The sequence below is a fragment of the Bombina bombina genome, chromosome 2, assembly GCF_027579735.1.
Source record: "Bombina bombina isolate aBomBom1 chromosome 2, aBomBom1.pri, whole genome shotgun sequence".
Classification (NCBI taxonomy): Eukaryota; Metazoa; Chordata; class Amphibia; order Anura; family Bombinatoridae; genus Bombina; species Bombina bombina.
Window position 1 is genome coordinate 1,388,427,023 of NC_069500.1, and position 25,260 is coordinate 1,388,452,282.

At 41.5% G+C, this 25,260-nt stretch overlaps 1 protein-coding gene across 1 annotated transcript in view; it reads right to left on the reverse strand.

The window, feature by feature from the left end:
- Positions 1 to 25,260, reverse strand: part of DNAAF9 (dynein axonemal assembly factor 9) — a 643,469-nt gene that overhangs the window by 245,734 nt on the left and 372,475 nt on the right. Inside the window, exons 21-23 of the mRNA XM_053704320.1 lie at positions 11,059 to 11,162; positions 1,648 to 1,794; positions 881 to 972 (exon numbers count right to left, since the gene is read on the reverse strand). Coding sequence (XP_053560295.1) covers positions 881 to 972; positions 1,648 to 1,794; positions 11,059 to 11,162 — 343 coding nt within the window. The remainder of the gene's footprint in view (positions 1 to 880; positions 973 to 1,647; positions 1,795 to 11,058; positions 11,163 to 25,260) is intronic.

Sequence of the window (25,260 nt, forward strand, 5' to 3'; positions counted from 1 at the left end):
AGCTGTTAATATGAGTCTGGATGATTTCGCAGAAAGACTCTCCCTGCATCTCCAGACCCTAACTTTCGTCAATGAGAAGCTGACAAGACTACTTAAAACTCCAGTCCAATTTTAAAGGGTAGATACCCTTCAAAAGAGACTACTACGTATCTTCTGACACTTCTCTGCCAACCTCCTGTGACGAAAGGCAAAGAATGACTGGGCTATGAGGGAAGTGGGGGAGGTATTTAAGTATTTAGGTGGGGTGTCTTTGCCTCCTCCTGGTGGCCAGGTTCTGTATTCCCACAAGAAATGAAGCAGTGGACTCTCCTCATATTAAGAAGGAAGCAGCTGGTTATTTATGAAAGGTATTAGCAAACCTGCAGACATTGTAGTGATATTTTAGCGCTAGATTTAGTCAGAGGAAAAAAACTGCTGTGGAAGAAATGCAGGTATTATCTCCTTTAAAAAAGTACAGCATACAACGTTCATAATTCACAAAACACAGGCTTTTGTACATGGTTTATAGAGATAATCTAGAGACTGAAGATACTTGTAGCTCATATAGAAAAGTGTCGGAGCAATGGCACAATAATAGAATAATGGCAGAAATAAGCCAGAAAGTAAAAGAAGTTTGCTTATCTATCTATTTTTTTCTGGCTAAGGCTTGACCAATCCTAAAAATGGGGAATCCATGATGGATGGATTTTACTAAAAAATATTGCCACTTTTCTTATGTATTTGCATATATAAGAAGAAAATATGCAACCATCCTCAATACTGCAGTTCAAAATCTACAAAATGTGAAATCAATTTACAATTGGTTCATAACTACTTTATAATATATATGTCTCTTTGAGTAGAGCAATAACTAGGCATACTAATTTAAAATAATACGAACATATTTCTTTGCTCTTCAGAGACTTGATCTTCTTGAATTACTCTCAAAAGGCATCCAAAGTTCTCAGTCTGTTGCTGCCAAGATGGTAACACCTGAGTAAAACATCAAACGAGGCAGAAAATATAATTGTTGCATTGAAATATAAACATTAACAAATGTCACTTACAAATATTAGCTTGTCATTTTAAATGCTAAAGACATCTCCCAGACATTTGTAGCATTCTCATGCACCTTGGACTTAACAAAACAATAATATAACCTTTTAACAGTATCAGATTATCAATTACATCATCAGGCAATTTATTTACAAAACATCTGAGAATCTTAAAGTATGTAGAACAATTTTTTTTTTTTTTTTTTTTTTACAGAAGACCCACCTTGTTCACTGATCGTGTTACATGACCATGCAATAACTTAGGCCATTTTATTAACATTTAGAATGATACACCTTGCAGAAGACAATACATGGTTTTCATTAGCAACTCTCATCATTTCTAAATCACCTGCCCATATCTTGAAGTATAAACAAGCGAAGTTGCAGGGAAGGTTTGAGACAGAGGAAGAACTATGAGAAAACAACAAACTAAGAAGCCACTGAGGTAGGATATCACAGTCTTATTTTTTTCCCTCACATTCATTTTTCTCTATGGTGCAGGAGATACAACATATGGCTATAAGTGAGGTAAGCCTTGATGTTTTGCTAATTTTAAGGTTTTTAAAGTTAAAACATATTTAAAGTGATCTAACATCAATTTATAACATCTTACCTGTGAGTAAAAAGTGCGATAGGTTTTTGATTTTGGAAAAAGTGCAAACATGAGAAAGTTTCCTGGAACACTGAAATGTATAGGAAGATGCGGAAGGAAGGAACTTTTAAACTCAACAAAGAGAGCAGCTACAACACTTGTTGAGTCCTAGAATGAAAAAACAAAAAACAAAACATGAAATAGTATGCATCACATGTTTTTATTAACCCACATGAATGTTATAAACCAAACACTACAGTAGGTTGCTTTAACATTTTCTTTGCTTTCTTAAAATGAATTATCAGCGGCAGTGTGTTAGTGTGTCCCTGCTTCAGCGCAAATTTCTTTTAATTTTACATTTTTGTAAAAAAAAAATGTTGGTTTCCAACTTTCCGCCTGCCTGCTACGCATATCACATGGTTGACACGTGATTGATACCTAGTGGGTCACAGATCATCTTAACCTATTGGTGCAGCTCAGTGGGAAGTGAAACTATTCCCATTGGTGGCTTTGGCGGCACATTGCTCCTGACTGCACATGTAGTCTCCTCAATCGGATCGTGACTTCATGTGTAGTTATTGAGTGGGACAGCAGTGTGTTTGCTGCGCGGGCAGTAGTCATTTGGACTCGCAGAGCTCAGAGGGCAGCATTTTAAATGCTGAGCTGAAGTCAGAAGTCAAAGTGTTTTGTTTTTTTGCAGCTAGCTCCCAGTAGTAAATTGCTGATCCTGCTCTGGATATATGGATAGGAAGTGGAAGCTTTAAAATGCTTGATGATAAAATGTGAGTGTCTTTAGCTAATATTCCACCAAATTTTCAGCAACTGTGTTCCTCCCATCAACCACGTACATCCCATTAAAATAGTAAGTAGCTATTGTTTTTTTTTTTTATTCTTGCACATACTTACATACTGTTACTTGTAAATATATTTTGTTATTATATAACTTATGTATGTGTCCGTATCTCAAGTTAGTTTAACCTCCTGTTTGCTAGTACAACTGAATTACAGTGTCGCGAAATGATGTAGGTCTAAAAAGTGTGTCAACAACATGAAAAGTTTGGAATGCTCCGAGTTAAAGGGACACTCAAGTCAAAATAAACTTTTATGATTCAGAAAGAACATACAGTATTAAGAAACTTTCCAATTTACTTCCATCATCAAATTTGCACAGTCTTTTTATATTCACACCTCTGGGAAACAAGATCCTACTGAGCATGTGCACAAGCTCACAGGGTACACGTATACTTGTCTGTGAATGGGCGATGTCTGGCACATGATACAGGGGGCCGGAAAATGGGAGAAAAAAATCTACTGCTTATTTAAAATTCAGAGGTGTTAAATCATTGTCTCTTTATTATGCACTTGTTAAAATTGCAATTCTACTGCACTGAGCAGTCAAGATAGAAAAACATAAATTATGCTTACCTGATAATTTAATTTCCATTGAGGGGAGGAGAGTCCACGGCTTCATTCATTACTGTTAGGAATTAAGAACCTGGCCACCAGGAGGAGGCAGAGACACCCAGCCAAAGGCTTAAATACCTCCCCCACTTCCCTTATCCCAAAGTCATTCTGCTGAGGGAACAAGTAAATGGTATGAGAAATATCATGGTATAAATGGTGCCAGAAGATGAATTAAATTTAGGTCCGCCCATCGGAGATACGGGCAGGAGCAGTGGACTTTTTGTGTTCCATCTAAAGGGGAGGAGAGTCCACAGCTTCATTCATTACTGTTGGGAACATATACCCAAGCTCTAGGAGGACACTAAATGAAACCGGGAAGGTAAAAGACGGATCCTAATCTTAAGGCACCACAGCCTCTCTCCCAAAAACAGCTTCCACAGAAGCAAAAACATCAAATTTGTAAAACTTTGCAAAAATGTGTAAGGAGGATCAGGTAGCCACCTTACAAATTTGCTCCATAGAGGCCTCATTCTTGAAGGTCCAAGACGAAGCCACAGCTCTAGTTGAATGAGCCGTGATCCTCTGAGGAGGCTTATGTCCCGCTGTCTCATAGGCCAAGCGAATCAAGCTACTCAACCAAAAGGACAAAGTAGTAGAAGAAGCCTTCTGCCCCTTGCGCTTCCCTGAATACACCACAAAAAGAGAAGTAGACTGTCTGAAATCCTTTGCAGCCTGAAGATAGAACTTTAAGGCACGGACCACATCTAGGTTATGAAGTAACCTCTCCTTAGAAGAAGAAGGGTGAGGACACAAAGAAGGAACAACTATTTCCTGATTGATGTTACGGTTAGACACCACCATGGGAAGAAACCCCAAACCATTGCGAAGCACAGCCTTATACACATGAAAAAACAGATAAGGAGGCTCAAATTGCAAGGCAGCCAGTTCAGATACTCTGCGTGCCGATGCAATGGCCAACAGGAAGAGAACCTTCCAGGACAGAATCTCAATGTCAATGGAATACATAGGCTCAAACGGAACCTTCTGCAATACCTTAAGGACCAAGTTAAAGCTCACGGGGGAGCAGACTGTCTAAAAACAGGCCTGATTCTAGACAGAGCCTGAACAAAAGATTGGATGTCAGGGAGCTCAGCGAGTCTCCTATGCAACAAGACTGATAATGCCGAAATCTGTCCCTTTAAGGAACTGGCGGCAAGACCCTTCACCAAACCGTCTTGGAGAAAGGACAGAATCCTGAATACCTTCACCTTATGCCAAGGATATCCATGCTTCTCACACAAGGACAAGTCCTCCACACCTTATGGTAGATGCGGCGAGTGACTGGCTTCCTTGCCTGAGTTAGCGTATCAATCACACTTTCAGAAAAGCCTCTCTTTGCCAAGACTAGGCGTTCAATCTCCACGCAGTCAGCCTCAGAGAATCGAGATTTTGATGTTGAAAAGGGCACTGTTCCAGCAGATCCCTGCGACAGGGTAACCTCTACGGCGGAGAGGATGACATCCCCACCAGATCCGCAAACCACGTCCTTCGCGGCCACGATGGAGCAATCAGAATGGCCGAAGCTCGCTCCTGTTTGATGCGTGCCACTACACGAGGTAGAAGTGGCAACAGTGGAAAATTGTAAGCTAGACTGAACTCCCAAGGCACAGCTAAGGCATCTATCAGCTCTGCCTAGGGATCCCTGGACCTCGACCCGTATAGGGGTAGCTTGCAATTGAGTCTGGACGCCATGAGATCTATCTCCGGCGATACCCACCTGAGACAAATATCTGCAAACACTTTGAATGAAGAGACCATTGCCCCGGATGGAAGGATTGCCTGCTGAGAAAGTCTGCTTCCCAGTTGTCCACACCTGGAATGTAAATTGTTGAGAGCGAGCAGCTGTGGGACTTAGCCCACTCCAAGATCCGAGACACCTCCCTCATGGCTAGGGAGCGCCTTGTAACCCCCTAATGGTTGATGTAAGCCACCGAGGTAATGTTGTTGGTCTGGAATCTGATGAAGCTGAACGACCCCAGAGCATTGTAGATTGCTCGGAGTTCCAGAATATTTATCGGACGGACCATTTTCCTTGTGCCATCCTGGCACCCCAAAAAGCTCCCCATCCTGCCAGACTCGCGTCCGTGGTCACAATCTCCCAGGATGGTCTCAAGGAGGATGTCCCCATGGACAGTTGCTCTGGACGGATCCACCAAGAGAGGGAGATCCGAGTTCGAGCATCCATTGATATCTGTTGTGATAGATCTGAATGATCGCCGTTCCACTGTCTCAACATGCACAATTGAAGAGGTCTGAGATGGAACCTGGCGAATGGAATGACATCTATGCTGGAAACCATGAGTTCGATCACCTCCATACACTGAGCCACCGAGGGGCTTGAGGAGGACTGAAGGGCAAGACAAGAGGACGCAGTCTTCCTGCGTCGATGGTCTGTGAGAAATATTTTATTCTATTATCATGCCCAGGAACTCCACCCTGTTGCTGGGAACCAGGGAACTCTTTCCTGAGTTGATCTTCCAACTTTGAGATTGGAGCAAAAGAACAAGAGCCCTCGAATGATCCTTTGCAAGACTGAGCAACGCTGCCTGGAACAGGATGACGTCCAGATAGGGCACCACAGCAATGCCTCTGGCTCTGGCCACCGCAAGTAGCGCCCCCAGAACCTTCGTGAAGACTCTCTGGGCCGTCGCCAGACGAAAGGGGAGGGCCACAAACTGGAAGTGTTGGTCCAGAAACGCAAATCTTAGGAACTTGAAGTGGTCCCTGTGGATTGGCACATGAAGCGTCCTTCAAGTCTATGGTTGTCATGAACTGCCCCTCTTGAACTAGGGGCAGAATAGATCTGATCGTTTCCATTTTGAATGATAGAACACTCAGAAACTTGTTTAAACACTTTAGGTCCAGAATCAGGCGGAATGTGCCCTCCTTTGGAACCACAAAAAGATTTGAATAGTACCCTAGACCCCTCTCTGCTAGGGAAACTGGTACGATAATGCAGAGAGAGGAGAGATCCCTCACACACTCTAGAAAGGCCTCTCTCTTTTCTGGTCTTGAAGACAGGTATGACAGGAGGAATCTGCCCCTGGGCGGATGGGATCTGAACCCAAGGGTCTTGAACGTCCTGTAACCAGGCTTCTGAGAAGAGTGATAATCTGCCCCCTACTTGGTACGGAGACCGGTCGGAGACCGGTCGGGTGCCGCCCCTTCATGCCGACTTTATCTCGGCAGGCTTCTTGCGCTGCTTAGACTTGTTCCAAGAATGAGCCGGCTTCCAAGTTCCCTTGGACTGGTCCGCTTTCGCGGCGGGCTGCTGGTGCTAGGCCTTGTCCGCATGAAAGGGCCGAAAAGTAGATCCTTTAGGCTTAGCCTTCTTATCCTGCGGTAGGAAAGCTCCCTTGCCTCCCGTAACTGTGGATATGATTGAATCCAATCCTGGACCGAACAGAATCTTTCCTTGAAAAGGCAGGGACAACAGCCTCGACTTAGAGGTCATGTCCGCAGACCAAGACTTTAGCCACAGAGCCCTGCAAGCTGAAAAAGAAAAACCTGACACTTTAGCGTTCAGGCAAATAATTTGCATATTGGCATCAGATGAAAGAATTGGCGATCTTCAGCGCCTTAATCTTCTCCTGTATCTCATCAATGGAAGTTTCCCCCTCTACCATTTCACACAGGGATTCACACTAATATGTTGCAGCTCCAGCAACCGCGGCTACGGCTGCTGGCGGCTGTAAAACAAACCCTGTTTGTTGGAAAACATGTTAAGGAAGATGTTTCAACTTCTTATCCATGGGCTCTTTAAACGACGAACTATCGTGGAGATAGCACCCTCCACCTTAGGGACAGTACCCCACAGTTCAAGCTGAGAGTCAGGAACGGGGAACAGTTTCTAAAAGAAAGAAGAAGGGGAAAAGGAAGAACCTAAATGCTCCCATTCATTCTTAATATTAGCCATCTTAACAGGAACCGGGAAGGCCTGAGGGACCACCCTGTCCTCATATACCTTATCAAGCTTAGGAATAGCAGGTTCCTCCCGAAGCTTCGGTTCCAGAACCTCCAGAGTAGCAAGCACTTGCTTCAGCAAAAAGTGCAAATTCTCTATCCTAAAACTAAAGTCAGGCTCCTCTGCAGCCGGAGGTTTAGATGACACGGACTCCAACCCAGAAGGGGACTCCTCCGAAGGGTCGGAGTGGGCCTAGTCATCGTAGAACGCCTCTGATAATTCCATAGGCGTAGACAATCCCTTGGTCTGGCCGCTAAGAAATGCCCTACGCTTGCGCTTAGCAGAACATGGTAAGGCATGGATCACTTTCGATACCGCCGTTTAAAGTTGATCCGCAAAATCTGACGGTCAACAAATCTCTCCAGCAGGAGTAATGGTTGGACCCTGGTGCGCTGCATGTGCAATTGGAGATGAATGCAGGGAACGCACAACACGGAACGGGGAACCCTCAGAAGTGGACAGCTTGGTAGTGCTAGACATCCGTTTACCTTTAGATGTCGTAACTTTATTAAGGCATGTAGAACATAGTTGAGCAGGCTGTTCTACCAGAACCTCCACACAGGAATGAGACCTTGTTAAAGAGTGAGAACCCTCTAGCGTGTCAGAGTCCTCCATAGCTTGCTCTGTTATTACGGACTAGATTAACTTAATAATAAGCACCTTTATAACCTCCAATGGCCGGGGCACTCACCACCTTCTATGAACTGGACAACAGAAGCTGTGTCGTCTCCTGAGCCGCTGATCAATAGAGGAAGAGAAAAAGCCACACCCGGTCACATGGAATGCCTGGCAGGACCTCCCCTATCTAAGGAGAAAACGTGCCAAAAAAGGGCCGCACAATACTTCTAAAGTCACCTGAAGTTCCACACATTGCCAGAGCCTCATCTTGTACATAACGCAGCAATGACACAATAAACAATATCATGTATAAACCCCCCTGTTCAATAATCCCCTTTCCAGGAACATTAACCCTTGATTCTTTAAAGATAAAAGGCGTAACACTGTGACCCTGTCTTCCGAGTTATCATTATGTATAAAAAAATGAAACAATCTTACCAGAATCTACGCAGTGGAACAGGAACACAGCCCTTCAAGTGTAACAGGTTAGTAACCTCGCTCCTGACATAGACTTGAGTGTAAAAAGCAGGCAGCGAAACTTGTGCTTGTGGAGCTGTTAATATGATTCAGGATTGTTTCGCAGAAAGACTCTCCCTGCATCTCCGGACTCTAACTTTCGCCCAGGCTCTCACTGAGAGGCTGACAGGACTACTTAAAAATCCAGTCCCAATGTGAAGAGAACTACCCTCCATAAGAGACTACTCCGATCTTCGGCACTTCTCTGCCGTCCTCCTGTGACGAAAGGCAAAGAATGACTGGGGGATGAGGGAAGTGGGGGAGGTATTTAAGCCTTTAGCTGGGGTGTCTTTGCCTCCTCCTGGTGGCCAGGTTCTTAATTCCCAACAGTAATGAATGAAGCCGTCGATTCTCCTCCCCTTTAGAAGTAAATAGGCCTCTTTTTTAAAATGAGAATAGCTATCTTCAGAATATGGTTTACTTAGTTCAGCTAATAACAATAGAAGGAAGGTCAGATTTAGATAAAAATGGACAGTAGACAGTAAAGCTATCATTTGGCACTGTATTTTTATATAAGTGGAAAAAAGCATACGCCTAGCTTTTGTTTTGTTTCTGCTTTTAGCAAATATTTATTTCCTATCACTGACAAGAAAGACAAAGTACTTACATATAAAGTAACTCTAGGACAAAATGCCATGTTGATTAAAGGGACATGAAACCCACATTTTTTCTTTCATGATTTAGAAAGAGCATGCAATTTTAAACAATTTTCTAATTTACTTCTATTATCTAATTTGTTTTATTTTCTTGATATTCTTTGCTGAAAAGCATAACTAGATAGGCTCAGTAGCTGCTTATTGGTTCCTGCACATAGAAGCCTCGTGTGATTGGCTCACCTATGTGTATTGCTTTTTCTTCAACTAAGGATATCTTAAAAATGAAGCAAAATAAATAATAGAAGTAAATTGTAATGTTGTTTAATTTTGTATTCTCTATCTGAATCATGAAGAAATTTTTTGGGTTTAGTGTCCCTTTAACATGCAGGGATTTTCTAAAGATAGTGTTTTGACTAGGAATATATTTTATCATTAATCCTATGCAAAAACTTCTCAATGTTATGATTTATTGGAGAACAATGTCTATCTTATTTTTTTTTAAAAAAAACAAAAATCTAAAGTGCTTGTTTATGTTTCCCCAATAATCAATTGTTAGGCACACATATGTGCACTGTGATTTAGGGGTAACTACCAATCAGCACTACAGCATTTTCTAGATACACACTTTGATAACGTGGATGCATACAAAATAATAAAATAATAAATCTCATTAATACGTATGCTATACAGTTATATCATGATCTATAAATCAGCTTCTATGGGGAAGCAGTAATTAGAGGCATTTTCCCACTGTGCAGCAAATTATTAATCTTAAACACTGACTGTGATCTACCATTTTAAATACATTGTATTTCTGATCAGTACAACTGTAGTTTTAAGTTTTAGGACACTTTCCAATTTAATGCCATTAACATATTTTGTACAGTAATTTTAAATACACAAGATCCTACTGAGCATGTACAGGGTATACATATACTAGTCTGTGATTGGGTGATGTCTGTCACATGATACAGAGGGCCGGAAAATAGGAGAAAATAATAATTTGTCAGGAAAAAATCTACTGCTTATTTGAAATTCAGAGTAGGTGTTTAAAAATTGACAATTTATTATGCACTTGTTAATTATGCAATTGTATTGCATTGAGTGGTCCTTTAAGTGAAATAATATATCAGTGTATCTACAGTATATAACAAAATTGTCTCGTCCTGGTGGCCAGGAGTTGAATCACAGTAGTAATGGATCCTGGACTACCACCACCTTATAAAAGAAACTGAAGGATTATGGGAGAGTCAAATGGATTCAAATGCTGGTTTGTTGTTGTGTTTTTGTCTACTCCTAGTAGACTGGAGTGTAATCCAACATGCGAGTTCTCATGGACCATTTTATGAAGGAAAATATGACTATGTTAGTTACGCAAACATTAGTGAATGCATACGTACGTGACATTATTTTTGTGTCCAAAGCCATATAAGAGTAGAGTTAAAGGCACACTGAACCATTTTTTTTCTTTCATGATTCAGATAGAGCATGCAATTTTAAAGGGACACTGTACCCAAATTTTTTCTTTTGTAATTCAGAAAGAGCATGCAATTTTAAGCAACTTTCTAATTTACTCCTATTATCAATTTTTCTTCGTTTTCTTGCTATCATTATTTGAAAAAGACGACATGTAAGCTTTTTTTTCGTTTCATACTCTGGACAGCACTTTTTTATTGGTGGATGGATTTATCCACCAATCAGCAAGGACAACCCAGGTTGTTCACCAAAAATGGGCCGGGATCTAAACTTACATTCTTGCATTTCAAATAAAGATACCAAGAGAATGAAGAAAAGTTGATAATAGGAGTAAATTAGAAAGTTGCTTAAAATGTCATGCTCAATCTGAATCACGAAAGAAAATTTTTGGGTACAGTGTCCCTTTAAGCAACTTTCTAATTTACTCCTATTATCAATTTTTCTTCGTTCTCTTGCTATCTTTATTTGAAAACGAAGGCATCTAAGCTAAGGAGCCAGCAAATTGTTGGTTCAGTCCATGGACAGCACTTGTTTATTGGTGCTGTCCAATCAGCAAGGACAACCCAGGTTGTTCACCAAAAATGGGCCGGCATCTAAACATTCTTGCTTTTCAAATAAACATACCAAGACAATGAAGAAAATGTGATAATAAGAGTAAATTAGAAAGTTGCTTAAAATTGCTGCTCTATCTAAATCACGGAAGAAAAAAAATTGGGTTCAGTGTCCCTTTAACCTGTACTAAAAGCTGTATAATGAAAAGAGTAAAAAATAAAAATATTATATTCAGTATTTACTTACCCCATCATAAAATTTGACTGAATTCACATGATTTCTTGAAATTGTAATGCTTCCATAATATGGGTGAAGAAACAAAATACCATCAGAAAAGAAATACAATTTACCTAAAACAAAAAACAAATATTAAATACCGAAGAGCTTGATTCTGAAAGCAAATGCCTGCATAAATAAATAAAACACTATCAATGTTGTAAATCTGGTACCTTGCTTGGCCAATATGTTAGATCACTAACCCAATATAAAAGCACAATAAATACATTTGATTTTAAATACATGAGAATTGTAAAATGTTATTTAATATTTATCATGTCAACCTAATCCAACATTAGCAATGTAGATATATATATATACACACATACAGGTGGCGCTCGTTTTACAACAGTTCAATTTACACCGTTTCAGAAAATAAAACTTTTTTTCCAGTCATGTGACTGCTATTGAAAAGCATTGAGAAGCAGTGCATTTATTAAAATAGCCAGTAGGTGGAGCTGTCCGCTTGTGCTGCAGCAAAGCCAAGCAAGCTGAAATTAATCAGTTTAACCAGACCTGAGCTATTGAGCAGATTTCAAAGGAACAAGATCTTCCTGTCTATAAATCAGTCCAAATTAGAATGCATAGAAAGAATTGTTTGCAGAAAAATGCAAGTGAAGTCTGTGTTGTGGATTATTTTATTAGGTTTATAATGCTGTTTAGCAAATGTTTTTGTTCATTTAACTTAGTTTAATTATATATTCTGTGTTGAGTGATTATTTTATTAGGTTTATAATGCTGTTTAGCATTTAAAATCTTCATTTCAAAGCTTTAAAAATAATGTATTAGGTGTTACTTATGACAATTTTGAGAGGGGCCTGGAACCTCTCTCCCTCACTTCCCATTGACTTACATTATAAACTGGGTTTCAATTTACAACTGTTTCCATTTACAACCATTCCTTCTGGAACCTAGCCCCGGTGTAAACTGAGGGCTACCTGAGGTGGCCCTCGTTTTACAACGGTTCAATTTACACCGTTTCAGAATAGCAACCTTTTTTTCCAGTCATGTGACTGCTATTGAAAAGCATTGAGAAGCAGTGCATTTATTAAAATAGCCAGTAGGTGGAGCTGTCCGCTTGTGTTGCAACAAAGTCAAACAAGCTGAAATTAATCAGTTTAACCAGACCTGAGCTATTGAGCAGATTTCAAAGAAACAAGATATTCCTTTCTATAAATCAGTCCAGATTGGAATGCATAGAAAGAATTGTTTGCAGAAAAATGCAAGTGAAGTCTGTGTTGTGTGATTTATTTATTAGGTTTATAATGCTGTTTAGCAAATGTTTTTGTTCATTTAACTTAGTTTAATTATATATTCTGTGTTGTGTGATTATTTTATTAGGTTTATAATGCTGTTTAGCATTTAAAATCTTCATTTCAAAGCTTTAAAAATAATGTATTAGGTGTTACTTATGACAATTTTGAGAGGGGCCTGGAACCTCTCTCCCTCACTTCCCATTGACTTACATTATAAACTGGGTTTCAATTTACAACTGTTTCCATTTACAACCATTCCTTCTGGAACCTAGCCCCGGTGTAAACTGAGGGCTACCTGAGGTGGCCCTCGTTTTACAACGGTTCAATTTACACCGTTTCAGAATAGCAACCTTTTTTTCCAGTCATGTGACTGCTATTGAAAAGCATTGAGAAGCAGTGCATTTATTAAAATAGCCAGTAGGTGGAGCTGTCCGCTTGTGTTGCAACAAAGTCAAACAAGCTGAAATTAATCAGTTTAACCAGACCTGAGCTATTGAGCAGATTTCAAAGAAACAAGATATTCCTTTCTATAAATCAGTCCAGATTGGAATGCATAGAAAGAACTGTTTGCAGAAAAATGCAAGTGAAGTCTGTGTTGTGTGATTTATTTATTAGGTTTATAATGCTGTTTAGCAAATTTTTTTGTTCATTTAACTTAGTTTAATTTATATATTCTGTGTTGTGTGATTATTTTATTAGGTTTATATTGCTGTTTAGCATTTAAAGTCTTCATTTCAAAGCTTTAAAAATAATGTATTAGGTGTTACTTATGACAGTTTTCAGAGGGGCCTGGAACCCAACTCCCTCACTTCCCATTGACTTGCATTATAAACTGGGTTTCAATTTACAACCATTCCTTCTGGAACCTAACCCCGGCGTAAACTGAGGGCTACCTGTATACATAAAATCAAGGTTTAATGTTGACATGTGGAGTGTCATGAAGGTGTAGGGGGCTTCTAAAGATTTATCCCATTGAGAATTACATTTCCTCTTAACAAAATAAAAAAAATAAAAAAAAATTATGCTTGTCTGATAAAATATTTTCTTTTTTGGCAGTGAGAGTCCAGAAATTCCATTCATAACCTATGGGAAATACTTCACCTGGCCACCAGGTGGCAAAGACACCCCAAACAGAGCATTGAAATATCCCTACCACTTCCCCGCCTTCTCAGTAGTTCAAGCCGAAAATAAGGAAAAGTAGAGAGATAAAAAGGGGTAAAGAGGTGCCATAAGAATGTTGCCACTACACTATTTCAGGGCGGGTTCTATGACTCTTACTGCCAAGAAAGAAAATCAGGAAAGCATAAACATTTTCTTTCTAATGGCAGTGGGAGTCCACAAATTCCATTCATAACATATGGGAAACCAATACCCAAGCTGTGGAATCCACAAAAACTTTTAGGGATGGAAAAGTAGGAAAATGCAGTGCTTAAATACTAGGCACCACCGCTTGAAGAACCTTTATCCCAAAAGATGCCTCTGCTGAGGCAAAAATATCAAATTGTTAAAATTTCATGAAGGTATGTAACAAGGACCAGGTAGCAGTCTTAAATATCTGCTCAACTGAAGCCTGATTCTTGAAAGCCCAGGAAGTAGACACTGCATGGGTACAATGTGCCGAAATCCAGGATGGAGGCTGCTGACCAATTTCTATATAAGCCTTCAAACTTCTGAGCCAGAAGGATAGAGTAACAGCTGTGGCCTTCTGACCCTTGCACTAACCAGAAAGCAGGATAAATAAGGAAGATTATTGATTAAATTCCTTTGTAGCATGAAGATAAAACTTTATGCAATAACCTCTCCTTGAAAGGAGGAGGATTGGGACAAAGAGATGGAACAACAATATATGATTGATATTATGAGTTAAGACAACCTTAGGTACAAACCCTGTCTCTGTCCGAAGTACAGCTTATCCGAATGCTACACTATTTAAGGCGGATCACACTGGAAGGCAGACAATTTTAAAACTCTACGACTGGATGAAATAGCTAACAGAAACAAGACTTTACAAGTTAGTAACTTAATATTAACATAATGCATAGGCTCAAACAGAGCCTGTTGAAAAACTCTAAGAACAAGGTTAAAGCTCCATGGAGGAGCAATAGGTTTGAAAACAGCTCTTATTCTAACAGTAGCTTGAACAAATGACTAAACATATGGCAAACAAGCCAACTTATTATGCAACAATACAGAAAAAGCAGAAATCTGACCTTTAAGAGAACTAACCCACAGGTCCTTCTCCAAACGCATGCTGACAGAATCTATGACGATCCCTAGGAAGTTCACTCTTGTGTTTTGCAGGTTTAATTTCCAGTCATGCGTCTGAAGATACCAGAGTAACTTCTCTGTGTTAGATGTTGCTAAATGTAAAGATGGTGGCTGAACCAAGATGTTGTTTAAGTATGGTGCTACCGCAATGCAATGTAGTCCGACTACAGCGAGGAGGGCCCCAATACTTTTGTAAAAATCCTGGGAGCTGTAGCTAGGCCAAATGGGAAAGCTATGAATTGGTAATGCTTGTCCAGAAAAGCAAAACAAAGGTACTGGTAATGATCTTGGTGAATTGGAATATGAAGGTATGCATCCTTCAGATCTATGGCAACCATGAATTGAACTTTCTGCCCGAGAAGAAGAATGGTCCTGATAGTTTCCATTTTGAAAGAGGGTACCCTTACAAATTTGTTAAGGCACTTCAAGTCTGGTACTCCTGGGCGTTTCAGACTTTGTTGTTGAAGCACTCATCTGTGTATTGTTTGGATGAAATTTGGATGAAAGAAGGGACCCCGAATCAGAATGTCCTTCCTCAGAGGCACTCTCCAAGGTGGAAAAGATGACATCTCCACTAGGTCCGCATACCAGATACTGTGAAGCCACGCGAGGACTATTAGAATTACTGATGCTCTCTCCTGTTTAATACAAGCAATAACTCATGGAAGGAGAGCAAACGGAGAAAACAGGTATGACAGCCTGAAATCCCAAGGAACCGCCACAGCATCTATCAGATCGGCCTGTGGATCTCTTGACTTCGACCATACCTTGGCACTTTGCAGAGCCACCATCAGATCCAACTCTGGCACCCCCCATTTGAGGGTTAAGTTGGAGAACACCTCCAGATGGAGTTCCCACTCCCCAGGATGAAAAATCTGTCTGCTCAGGAAATCTCCACTCCTGGAATGTGGATGGCAGATAGACAATAATTGTGAGCTTCTGCCCACTGAACAATCCAAGTCACCTCCTACATGGCTAAGGAACTCAGAGTTCCTCCCTGGTGGTTGACGTAAACCAATTAGGTGAAATTGTCCGACTTGAACCAAGCTAAGGACAACTGAGGCCAAGTCATCAGAGCACTGTAAATCGCTTTCAACCCCAAGATGTTAAAGAGAGCAGACTCTTCCGAGTCCATAAACCTTGCGCCCTAAACACGACCCAGACTGTTTCTCAACCCAGCAGGTTGGCGCCCGTGGTCCCATCACCCAGGAATATCTCTAGAAGTACGCGCCCTGAGACAGATACTCCTGAGAAATCACTACAAGAGAAAGTCTTTTATCGACTGATCTAGATCTATCCTCTAAGACAGATCCAAATGTTCTCCGTACTATGGAAAAAAGCAAAAGGAATGATGTTCATGATAACCATCAGACCAATGCCCTCTATACAATGAGTCACTGAAAAGTGAAAGTAAAAATCAACTGCATATAGATCCAAACTCCCAACCTTCTGGTTGCAAAATGGCTAAGCAATTTACCTTACCGGACTACAAGAGCTCACTGTTGGCCGGACAGAAGACTGCAGATAAAGGAAAATGAATAAATCCTTGCTTATCTAACCACTGATAGAAATCTTCCCCTAGATAGAGAATCTATTAAGGTCCCCAAATAAATCACCCTTGTAGATGAAAACAAGGGAACTCTTCTCCAGATACGTTTCCCATCCATGGGAAAGTAGATTGGACAAGATCTCTTGAAAGAGAGTTTGCTTGGAGGAGGATGACACCTGAAACATATATTTTCCAGAAGAGCACCCTTGCAATACCCCAAGACCTAAAAGACCTTCTTTCTAGGATGACAAAGCTCAGAAACTTGAGAAGATCCCGAATAATGGGAACACTAAATACACATCCTTCAGGTCTATGTTCATTATGAACAGGCCCTCTTGACCCAAAGGAGAATGGATACTACTCTGAAGGTCAAAACCTGAGAAACTTGAGGTAAATACCTATATCCCATTCCCAGACTGGGACTGGAACTATCACTCCCAGAGAAGAAGGCCCTGAACCCAGTTCAAGGAGTGCCTCTCATCATACCTGGATTGCAGAAACTATAGAAGGAGAAATCTGCCTCTGGGAGGAAATCTTAGATAGGACTCCAAGGGACATGACTGACCCTGCAGAAATAGGAAAAACTGGCTATAGTCTCTCTCTTTTGATGTGAGGTAGAAAAACCCAAAAAGTCAGAGGATTGAAATTATGCATATCAAATTGGAGTGTTCTACCTAGGTAGAATAATAATGGCAGCCCGCATGCGCAGTATGCCTTGTCCTGAACCCACACATGGGCAAAACTGATTGTCAGGTGTTCTGTCGAAATCGCCGACCGCAATCCTGAGCGCACAACTGACGGGTTGCAGAATCTGACAGAACACACTGCCTGTCAGATTTTGCTGCCTTCACAGAAGCGCCGCTGTTCCACAGATTTTCTTCTTATTCAATGTAACTGAAAGGGTCTTAGCGCAGAGTAAATATTACTAAGTCACAGAGCGCTGGTCCAAAACAGGAAAACTTAAATTATGGTTACCTGATCATTTTCTTTTCTTCTGACGGGAAGAGTCCACAGCTGCATTAATTTCTTTTGGGAATTCAGAACCTGGCCACCAGGAGGAGGCAAAGACATCCCAGCCAAAGGCTTAAATACCTCCCCCCACTTCCCTCATCCCCCAGTCATTCTGCCAAGGGAACAAGGAACAGTAGGAGAAATATCAGGGTGAAAAAAGTACCGGAAGAAAAAAAAAAAACTAAGCTGTGGACTCTTCCCGTCAGAAGAAAAGAAAATGATCAGGTAAGCATAATTTAAGTTTTTCTTCTTAAACGGGAAGAGTCAACTGGAAGTACTTGGTCAAGACTCAGAGCAGCCAGATCTCCGACCCCCACTCCAAGGTAACGGATCCAGTCCAAAAAGGATTGGCAACGTCCGAAGACAAAGAATACAAGATTCTCCGAACCACAACCCAGGAGAAAAAGGAGAGGCCTAAAAGGGAACGAATCCATGGGAGAACAACTCTGACCATTATTTAAATCTTGCTTGCTACCACAAAGCCATAACAGAAATAATACGTGCTCGGGTTCCAGAACCCCTACACAGCTCCCTTCCTAAAGAAGGAACACTCCCAAACAAGGGAGATAGGACACTGAACTACAGCGTCCCAGTAGTAGAATTCAGTCCCCTGACCTCTTGCACGCAAGGAAGGGCAAAACCCCTCAGAAAAAACGAGAAGAGGAGGCCCTTTTCGGGGCCTCAGTGGATACTGTAACACCTCTAAACCTCCCCAAAGGAGGGCAAATGCAAAGGAACCGTATCCCCAGCCATATGCATGGAGAAGAGAGGTAGAGAAACGGTAAAAAACAATTGAAAGAGATCAATCAGTCATACCGACAGCTCAATTGAGACAAACAACCACAAGCCCACATCCAGATGCAATAGCTGCCCCTGACAATAACTGTAAGATCCCGCCTGAGAGACAGCAAAACTAACCGTCAGGCAGTTACCAAATCTCAGACAAGAGACATGGCCATAAGCCAGACCCCCAGAATCCGGGACCGGTCGAATGTTCTAGACCCCTGAGGAACCATCAAGTTGCCTCATACGTAGGAGCACACCCTGGGCAGTACATCCCACATCCCCATGTCCTTGAACATTGGATGCTCAAAATAGATTCAGACCAAGAGCCTAGAAGACCTCTTAAGAGGCCTAAGAAGATGGCAAGAGACTGTAGTTTTCAAAGAAAGTGGAAAACAGCACACCTTTCTTGTCTGTGTGGGGCACGGAATACTAGACTTGCCAAGTCCACTTCAATATCCAAAAAACAAAAAGATTCCAGCCTCCACAGTAAATAAAAGACCTTTATTTTTCACATATGGGGTCCCAGAACAAACATACAACGTTTCAAGCCAGTATTAGGCCCTTAGTCATGTCATGATACTGGAAAAAGGAAGTAATCAGGACATACCCGAACTTCCAGACACAGATGACCCAACCACCCAAGATTGGAACAAAAGCAGCTCCAGCAACTACTAGGGGCACCTGCGACTAGGCCACAAAAACAGACATCCAGAAGATACCAAGAGTGAAAACGAAAATCGCCATCCAATCTGGTACCCCCTACACCCAGAGGTCAACCAAACCTCCAACCCCATGGGAATTGAGAACTTCGGTTCCAAGGCCAGAGGCCTCTCATGATGAGCCTTAGCAGGCTCCGAGCCCTGAACCCCCTCGACAGTAGGAACGGGAGGAGGACCGATACAACCCTCCATCTTCTAACCAAGTGAACAACCCAGCACCCGAGAAGGATAACCAGCACACCTGCAAAACATGGGTGACATGAACTGTAAGGAACAGCATGGAAAATCGAAATCCCGAAGCGATAAACTAAAAAAACATAACTATGTCGGTATATAGTACTGTGCAACTTCCGAGGAAGTGCCCACACGACCACAAAATCGCAAGTATCAGTTCTGGAGAAGAAACGTTACCAAAACTGAAAATTATAACAGACATGAGCTTCGTAAAACAAATCAAACACATCCTAACCAGATCAAATAAAATGAAGGCAGCACCCGTGGGTGAACGCCCAAGGAGAATGGGCACACTAACAGGACCAGCCGATCAGAGGCCCCATTCTCCTAAGCTCAGAACTGGAACAGATACTTAAAAGAAATAAAAAACGGAGACATCAAGGAGATTAGCTTCATCCCCATACGTCTAACCCAATTTACCATCCGTCACAGAAGACCGAGGATCCCTCGGCCCAATAGGGCTGGAATCCTCCAGCACCGCCAAAACATGCCTTAGTAGGACACGAAGACGTGCCAGTCTATAATGGAAGGCAAAATGTTCCCCCGCCGGATCAATGGACGACCCCAGCCCGAGGGAGGGGCCCCTGAAGCCTCAGAGGCCATCGTTTTCCCAGAAGGTCGAACTGACTCAGGCAATCTTACGCTCGACGGACCCTAGTTAACAGAACACAGACAGTATCTTAAAAATACTTCTCTTGGGAGATATAAAATGTGCCAGTGCCATAGATATGCCCATGCGGAACCGTGCCGTAACCTCTGGAGGAAACAAGCCCCCTTCCGGAAAAGGGAGTAACGGCCATAGGGACACCTGCTTGCGTAGTAAAAGAAGGTTCTGGGGCACGCACCTCACAGGACATGGAATCCTCAGGGGCGGATGGCTCACCGCACTCTAAGTTCCCTGATTCGGGGGAAGAGAGTACTCTAGAATGGCAATCAGAACATAACTGATGGGCATGGATAACCTGGGCCATTTCATACTCCTCACAAGACGTATACTCCGAGTCTGAGATGTCCATCTCTAAAAAATCAGAATCGTCCATAACTTGGAGATTGCAAATATGGACAAAAACTAAAACGGCACCTTACACCCCCAATGGCTGGGGCACTCACCACCTCCTGTGAACCAGACACTAATGAACAGACTCTCTACGTCGCCACTCGGTCAAGAACGGAAATACGTGACCACACCCAGTCACGAGGTGCACCACACCCAGTCAGCAAAAAAGGCGCGCCCGTACAAAAGGACCGCACAGACTGATAAGGCTGTTATGTTCCGAATAGCCATGAGCCCAAGCCTCACTACACATTAGACAGAATCACATAAAGTCCCCCCTTTTCATTAACCCCCCCACAGGAGATACTAACCCTTGATACCATAAGATAAAAGGAGTCCCACTGGGACCCTGACTTCTTTTGTTAACATTACATTCACATATTGAAATAAAATGAAACGATCTTACCATAATCTACGCCGTGTAACAGGAACACGGCCCTTCAAGTGTGACAGATATTGCTTCTGACATGGACTAGAGTGAATTAAGGCAGACAGTAAAACTCATCAATGCTGATTGCCAAGGAGCTGTTAACATGAGTTGGGATGGTTTCGCAGAAACGACACTCCCTGCATCTACGGACTCTAACTTTCATCCATGCTCTTACTGAGAGGCTGACAGGATTACTTAAAACTCCAGTCCCATTTCGAAGAGTACTACCCTCCATAAGAGACTATCTTCAATCTTCCGACACTTCTCTGCCAACCTCCTGTGACGAAAGGCAAAGAATGACTGGGGGATGAGGGAAGTGGGGGAGGTATTTAAGCCTTTGGCTGGGGTGTCTTTGCCTCCTCCTGGTGGCCAGGTTCTAAATTCCCAAAAGTAATGAATGCAGCTGTGGACTCTTCCCGTTAAGAAGCAAAGAGTCTCACTTGAAATTATCCTATTTTAAACCTGCTTAAACAATAAGAGGTGCAGTATCACAAGGAAAATGTAATATAATAAAATTAATCACAATTTAATAGATCATAAAACAATCAATTGAAATGGATATCATATCTAGAAAAATCAATACAATCACGCTAAAAAAATCATAAATAATGATAATACAATAACCACTATGTGGAAAGAAAGTCACTTGTAAGTCCCAGGTCGTGTATATAGCCACACAAAATCAAAGGTGCAATGGAGACTCTAGGAGCAAACAAACAGAGAAGCCCATTATAGGTGGCAGTGATAATTCTAAAGGTAACTCTTGTTACTTACACCGTAACTTAGTGCTCCGATATCAACCACAAAGTTGGAATGGTTCCAGCACTGCCCTTCGTTCTCGTAGGTTGCTTTTTAGTCAATCACCACTTGTACCGATCAAAATACTTTTTCGCCTCACAGGAATCCTGATGATCGCCTGTTTGTAATCCTATACACTCCAGTAAGTGCTTCAAAAAACTTTGCTGCTAATCACTTGTCTTTAGAGCAAACTTTCCCCTTCCCTGGATGTAGTAAGTTCCTGCTCCTAGATTCTCCATTGCACCTTTGATTTTGTGTGGCTATGCGACTTTCTTTCCACATAGTGGTTATTGTATTGTGTCATTATTTATGATTTTTTTAGCGCGATTATATTGATTTTTCTGTCTATGATATCCATTTCAATTGATTGTTTTATGATCTATTAAATTGTGATTCATTTTATTATATTACATTTTCCTTGTGATACTGCACCTCTTGTTGTTTAAGCAGGTTTAAAATAGGATAATTCCAAGTGAGACTCTTTCCTGTTTTGGACCAGCGCTATGTGAAAAATTTGATTTATATTCTGATTACAGTCTAATCTACCCAGCGTTAGTTAGTAGATAGTGTGGAAATATAAACTATGTGGGACAAGTAATCCAAAACACAAAAGCTTTATAGTAAGATACAGAGAACAATGTTTACATCTAAAAATGGTGATATTTGTGCTGCCATGCTATTGGCCGATGCAACTGCATGAATAATGAGTGAGTCTATCCTTTATTTTGGGGCGGTCGTTGTAACAAATTTTATCACCTCTTTCACTTTACCCTTCCTATTACTTAGTATAGGCAAAGAGAATGACTGGGGGGTGGAGTCAAGGGAGGAGCTATATAGACAGCTCTGCTGTGGTGCTCTTTGCCACTTCCTGTTAGCAGGAGGATAATATCCCACAAGTAAAGGATGAATCCGTGGACTCATCGTATCTAGTAGAAGAAATAGAATTATTTAATATATGCCAGCTTCGTTTTGAAAAATTAGTAAGTGCATTTAATTCTCTAACACTTAAAGTGATGATAAAGTTGCTGCATATGCTATCATTATTTATGTTTAAGAGTAATGTGGGACCATAGTCGCTATGTTTATTTGTTAAAAAATCCACAATAAACATTTATAATCAATTGATTTCTAAAACATCGTCTACTGTTCATTGCTCATCCCACGTCTGACTTCCTGTTGTATATCGAGCTGTAGCAGAGAGCGGTCCAACCCTGCCCCCTACGTAATTATTTTGCTTGCTCCCAATACATACCATTGGTGCATGCGTTAATCAGAAGTAAACGTCACAATGTAAACAATGAAATCGGCGATTCATTGTTTACATTTGTGAATGAAACACGTATATATGTTTTGCTCCAATCCAGATCCCCTAGCCTAAACTAGGTTACTAACGTAACTTGGAATTTCCTAGTGTTACTACCACACATACATTAAACGGGTGCGCTCATGGGATGATTGACATCCAGCAATGACTCGCGCATTCGCTATAGACGAATGGGGAGTGTCAGAAAAAGTCCAGGTCGCCTATCGGCCTGGATTTCAATAGGCTAAAGAGAAAACGTGATCCCAATATTTTAAAAAAAAAAAAAACGCAGCCGGGGTAGACTACGGAACGATAGAAATCTGAAGATTGAAATGTAATAAAAGTTTAAATAATTAAAATTATTACAATTCATAAATGAAACTCATACTAAATTAAAGAGAGTAAGCTTAGGGCGGTTGTGTAGACACGCAACTTTACCATCACTTTAAACTAACAAATGGTGTAATTGTTAAAGCTTTACAAAAGAAATTATTTCTAACCCTTTAACAGCTTTGCTGTGGTGCTCTTTGCTTCCTCCTGCTGGCTAGGAGTGATATTCCCAACAGTAATTGATGATTCTGTGGACTCACCGTAAGTTAGGAAAGAAATTGATCATTAAAATAAATTAGATAGTTGCTTAAAATTGTATGCTCTAATTGAATCATAAAAGAAAAAAAAACAGAATTTATGTTTACCTGATAAATTACTTTCTCCAACGGTGTGTCCGGTCCACGGCGTCATCCTTACTTGTGGGATATTCTCCTCCCCAACAGGAAATGGCAAAGAGCCCAGCAAAGCTGGTCACATGATCCCTCCTAGGCTCCGCCTTCCCCAGTCATTCGACCGACGTAAAGGAGGAATATTTGCATAGGAGAAATCATATGATACCGTGGTGACTGTAGTTAAAGAAAATAAATTATCAGACCTGATTAAAAAACCAGGGCGGGCCGTGGACCGGACACACCGTTGGAGAAAGTAATTTATCAGGTAAACATAAATTCTGTTTTCTCCAACATAGGTGTGTCCGGTCCACGGCGTCATCCTTACTTGTGGGAACCAATACCAAAGCTTTAGGACACGGATGAAGGGAGGGAGCAAATCAGGTCACCTAGATGGAAGGCACCACGGCTTGCAAAACCTTTCTCCCAAAAATAGCCTCAGAAGAAGCAAAAGTATCAAATTTGTAAAATTTAGTAAAAGTGTGCAGTGAAGACCAAGTCGCTGCCTTACATATCTGATCAACAGAAGCCTCGTTCTTGAAGGCCCATGTGGAAGCCACAGCCCTAGTAGAATGAGCTGTGATTCTTTCAGGAGGCTGCCGTCCGGCAGTCTCGTAAGCCAATCTGATGATGCTTTTAATCCAAAAAGAGAGAGAGGTAGAAGTTGCTTTTTGACCTCTCCTTTTACCAGAATAAACAACAAACAAAGAAGATGTTTGTCTAAAATCCTTTGTAGCATCTAAATAGAATTTTAGAGCACGAACTACATCCAAATTGTGCAACAAACGTTCCTTCTTTGAAACTGGATTCGGACACAAAGAAGGCACGACTATCTCCTGGTTAATGTTTTTGTTAGAAACAACTTTCGGAAGAAAACCAGGTTTAGTACGTAAAACCACCTTATCTGCATGGAACACCAGATAAGGAGGAGAACACTGCAGAGCAGATAATTCTGAAACTCTTCTAGCAGAAGAAATTGCAACCAAAAACAAAACTTTCCAAGATAATAACTTAATATCAACGGAATGTAAGGGTTCAAACGGAACCCCCTGAAGAACTGAAAGAACTAAATTGAGACTCCAAGGAGGAGTCAAATGTTTGTAAACAGGCTTGATTCTAACCAGAGCCTGAACAAAGGCTTGAACATCTGGCACAGCTGCCAGCTTTTTGTGAAGTAACACAGACAAGGCAGAAATCTGTCCCTTCAAAGAACTTGCAGATAATCCTTTCTCCAAACCTTCTTGAAGAAAGGATAGAATCTTAGGAATTTTTACCTTGTCCCAAGGGAATCCTTTAGACTCACACCAACAGATATATTTTTTCCATATTTTGTGGTAGATTTTTCTAGTTACAGGCTTTCTGGCCTGAACAAGAGTATCAATGACAGAATCTGAGAACCCTCGCTTTGATAAGATCAAGCGTTCAATCTCCAAGCAGTCAGTTGGAGTGAGACCAGATTCGGATGTTCGAACGGACCTTGAACAAGAAGGTCTCGTCTCAAAGGTAGCTTCCATGGTGGAGCCGATGACATATTCACCAGGTCTGCATACCAAGTCCTGCGTGGCCACGCAGGAGCTATCAAGATCACCGATGCCCTCTCCTGATTGATCCTGGCTACCAGCCTGGGGATGAGAGGAAACGGCGGGAATACATAAGCTAGTTTGAAGGTCCAAGGTGCTACTAGTGCATCTACTAGAGTCGCCTTGGGATCCCTGGATCTGGACCCGTAGCAAGGAACCTTGAAGTTCTGACGAGAGGCCATCAGATCCATGTCTGGAATGCCCCACAATTGAGTAATTTGGGCAAAGATTTCCGGATGGAGTTCCCACTCCCCCGGATGAAATGTCTGACGACTCAGAAAATCCGCTTCCCAATTTTCCACTCCTGGGATGTGGATTGCAGACAAGTGGCAGGAGTGAGTCTCCGCCCATTGAATGATTTTGGTCACTTCTTCCATCGCCAGGGAACTCCTTGTTCCCCCCTGATGGTTGATGTACGCAACAGTCGTCATGTTGTCTGATTGAAACCGTATGAACTTGGCCTTT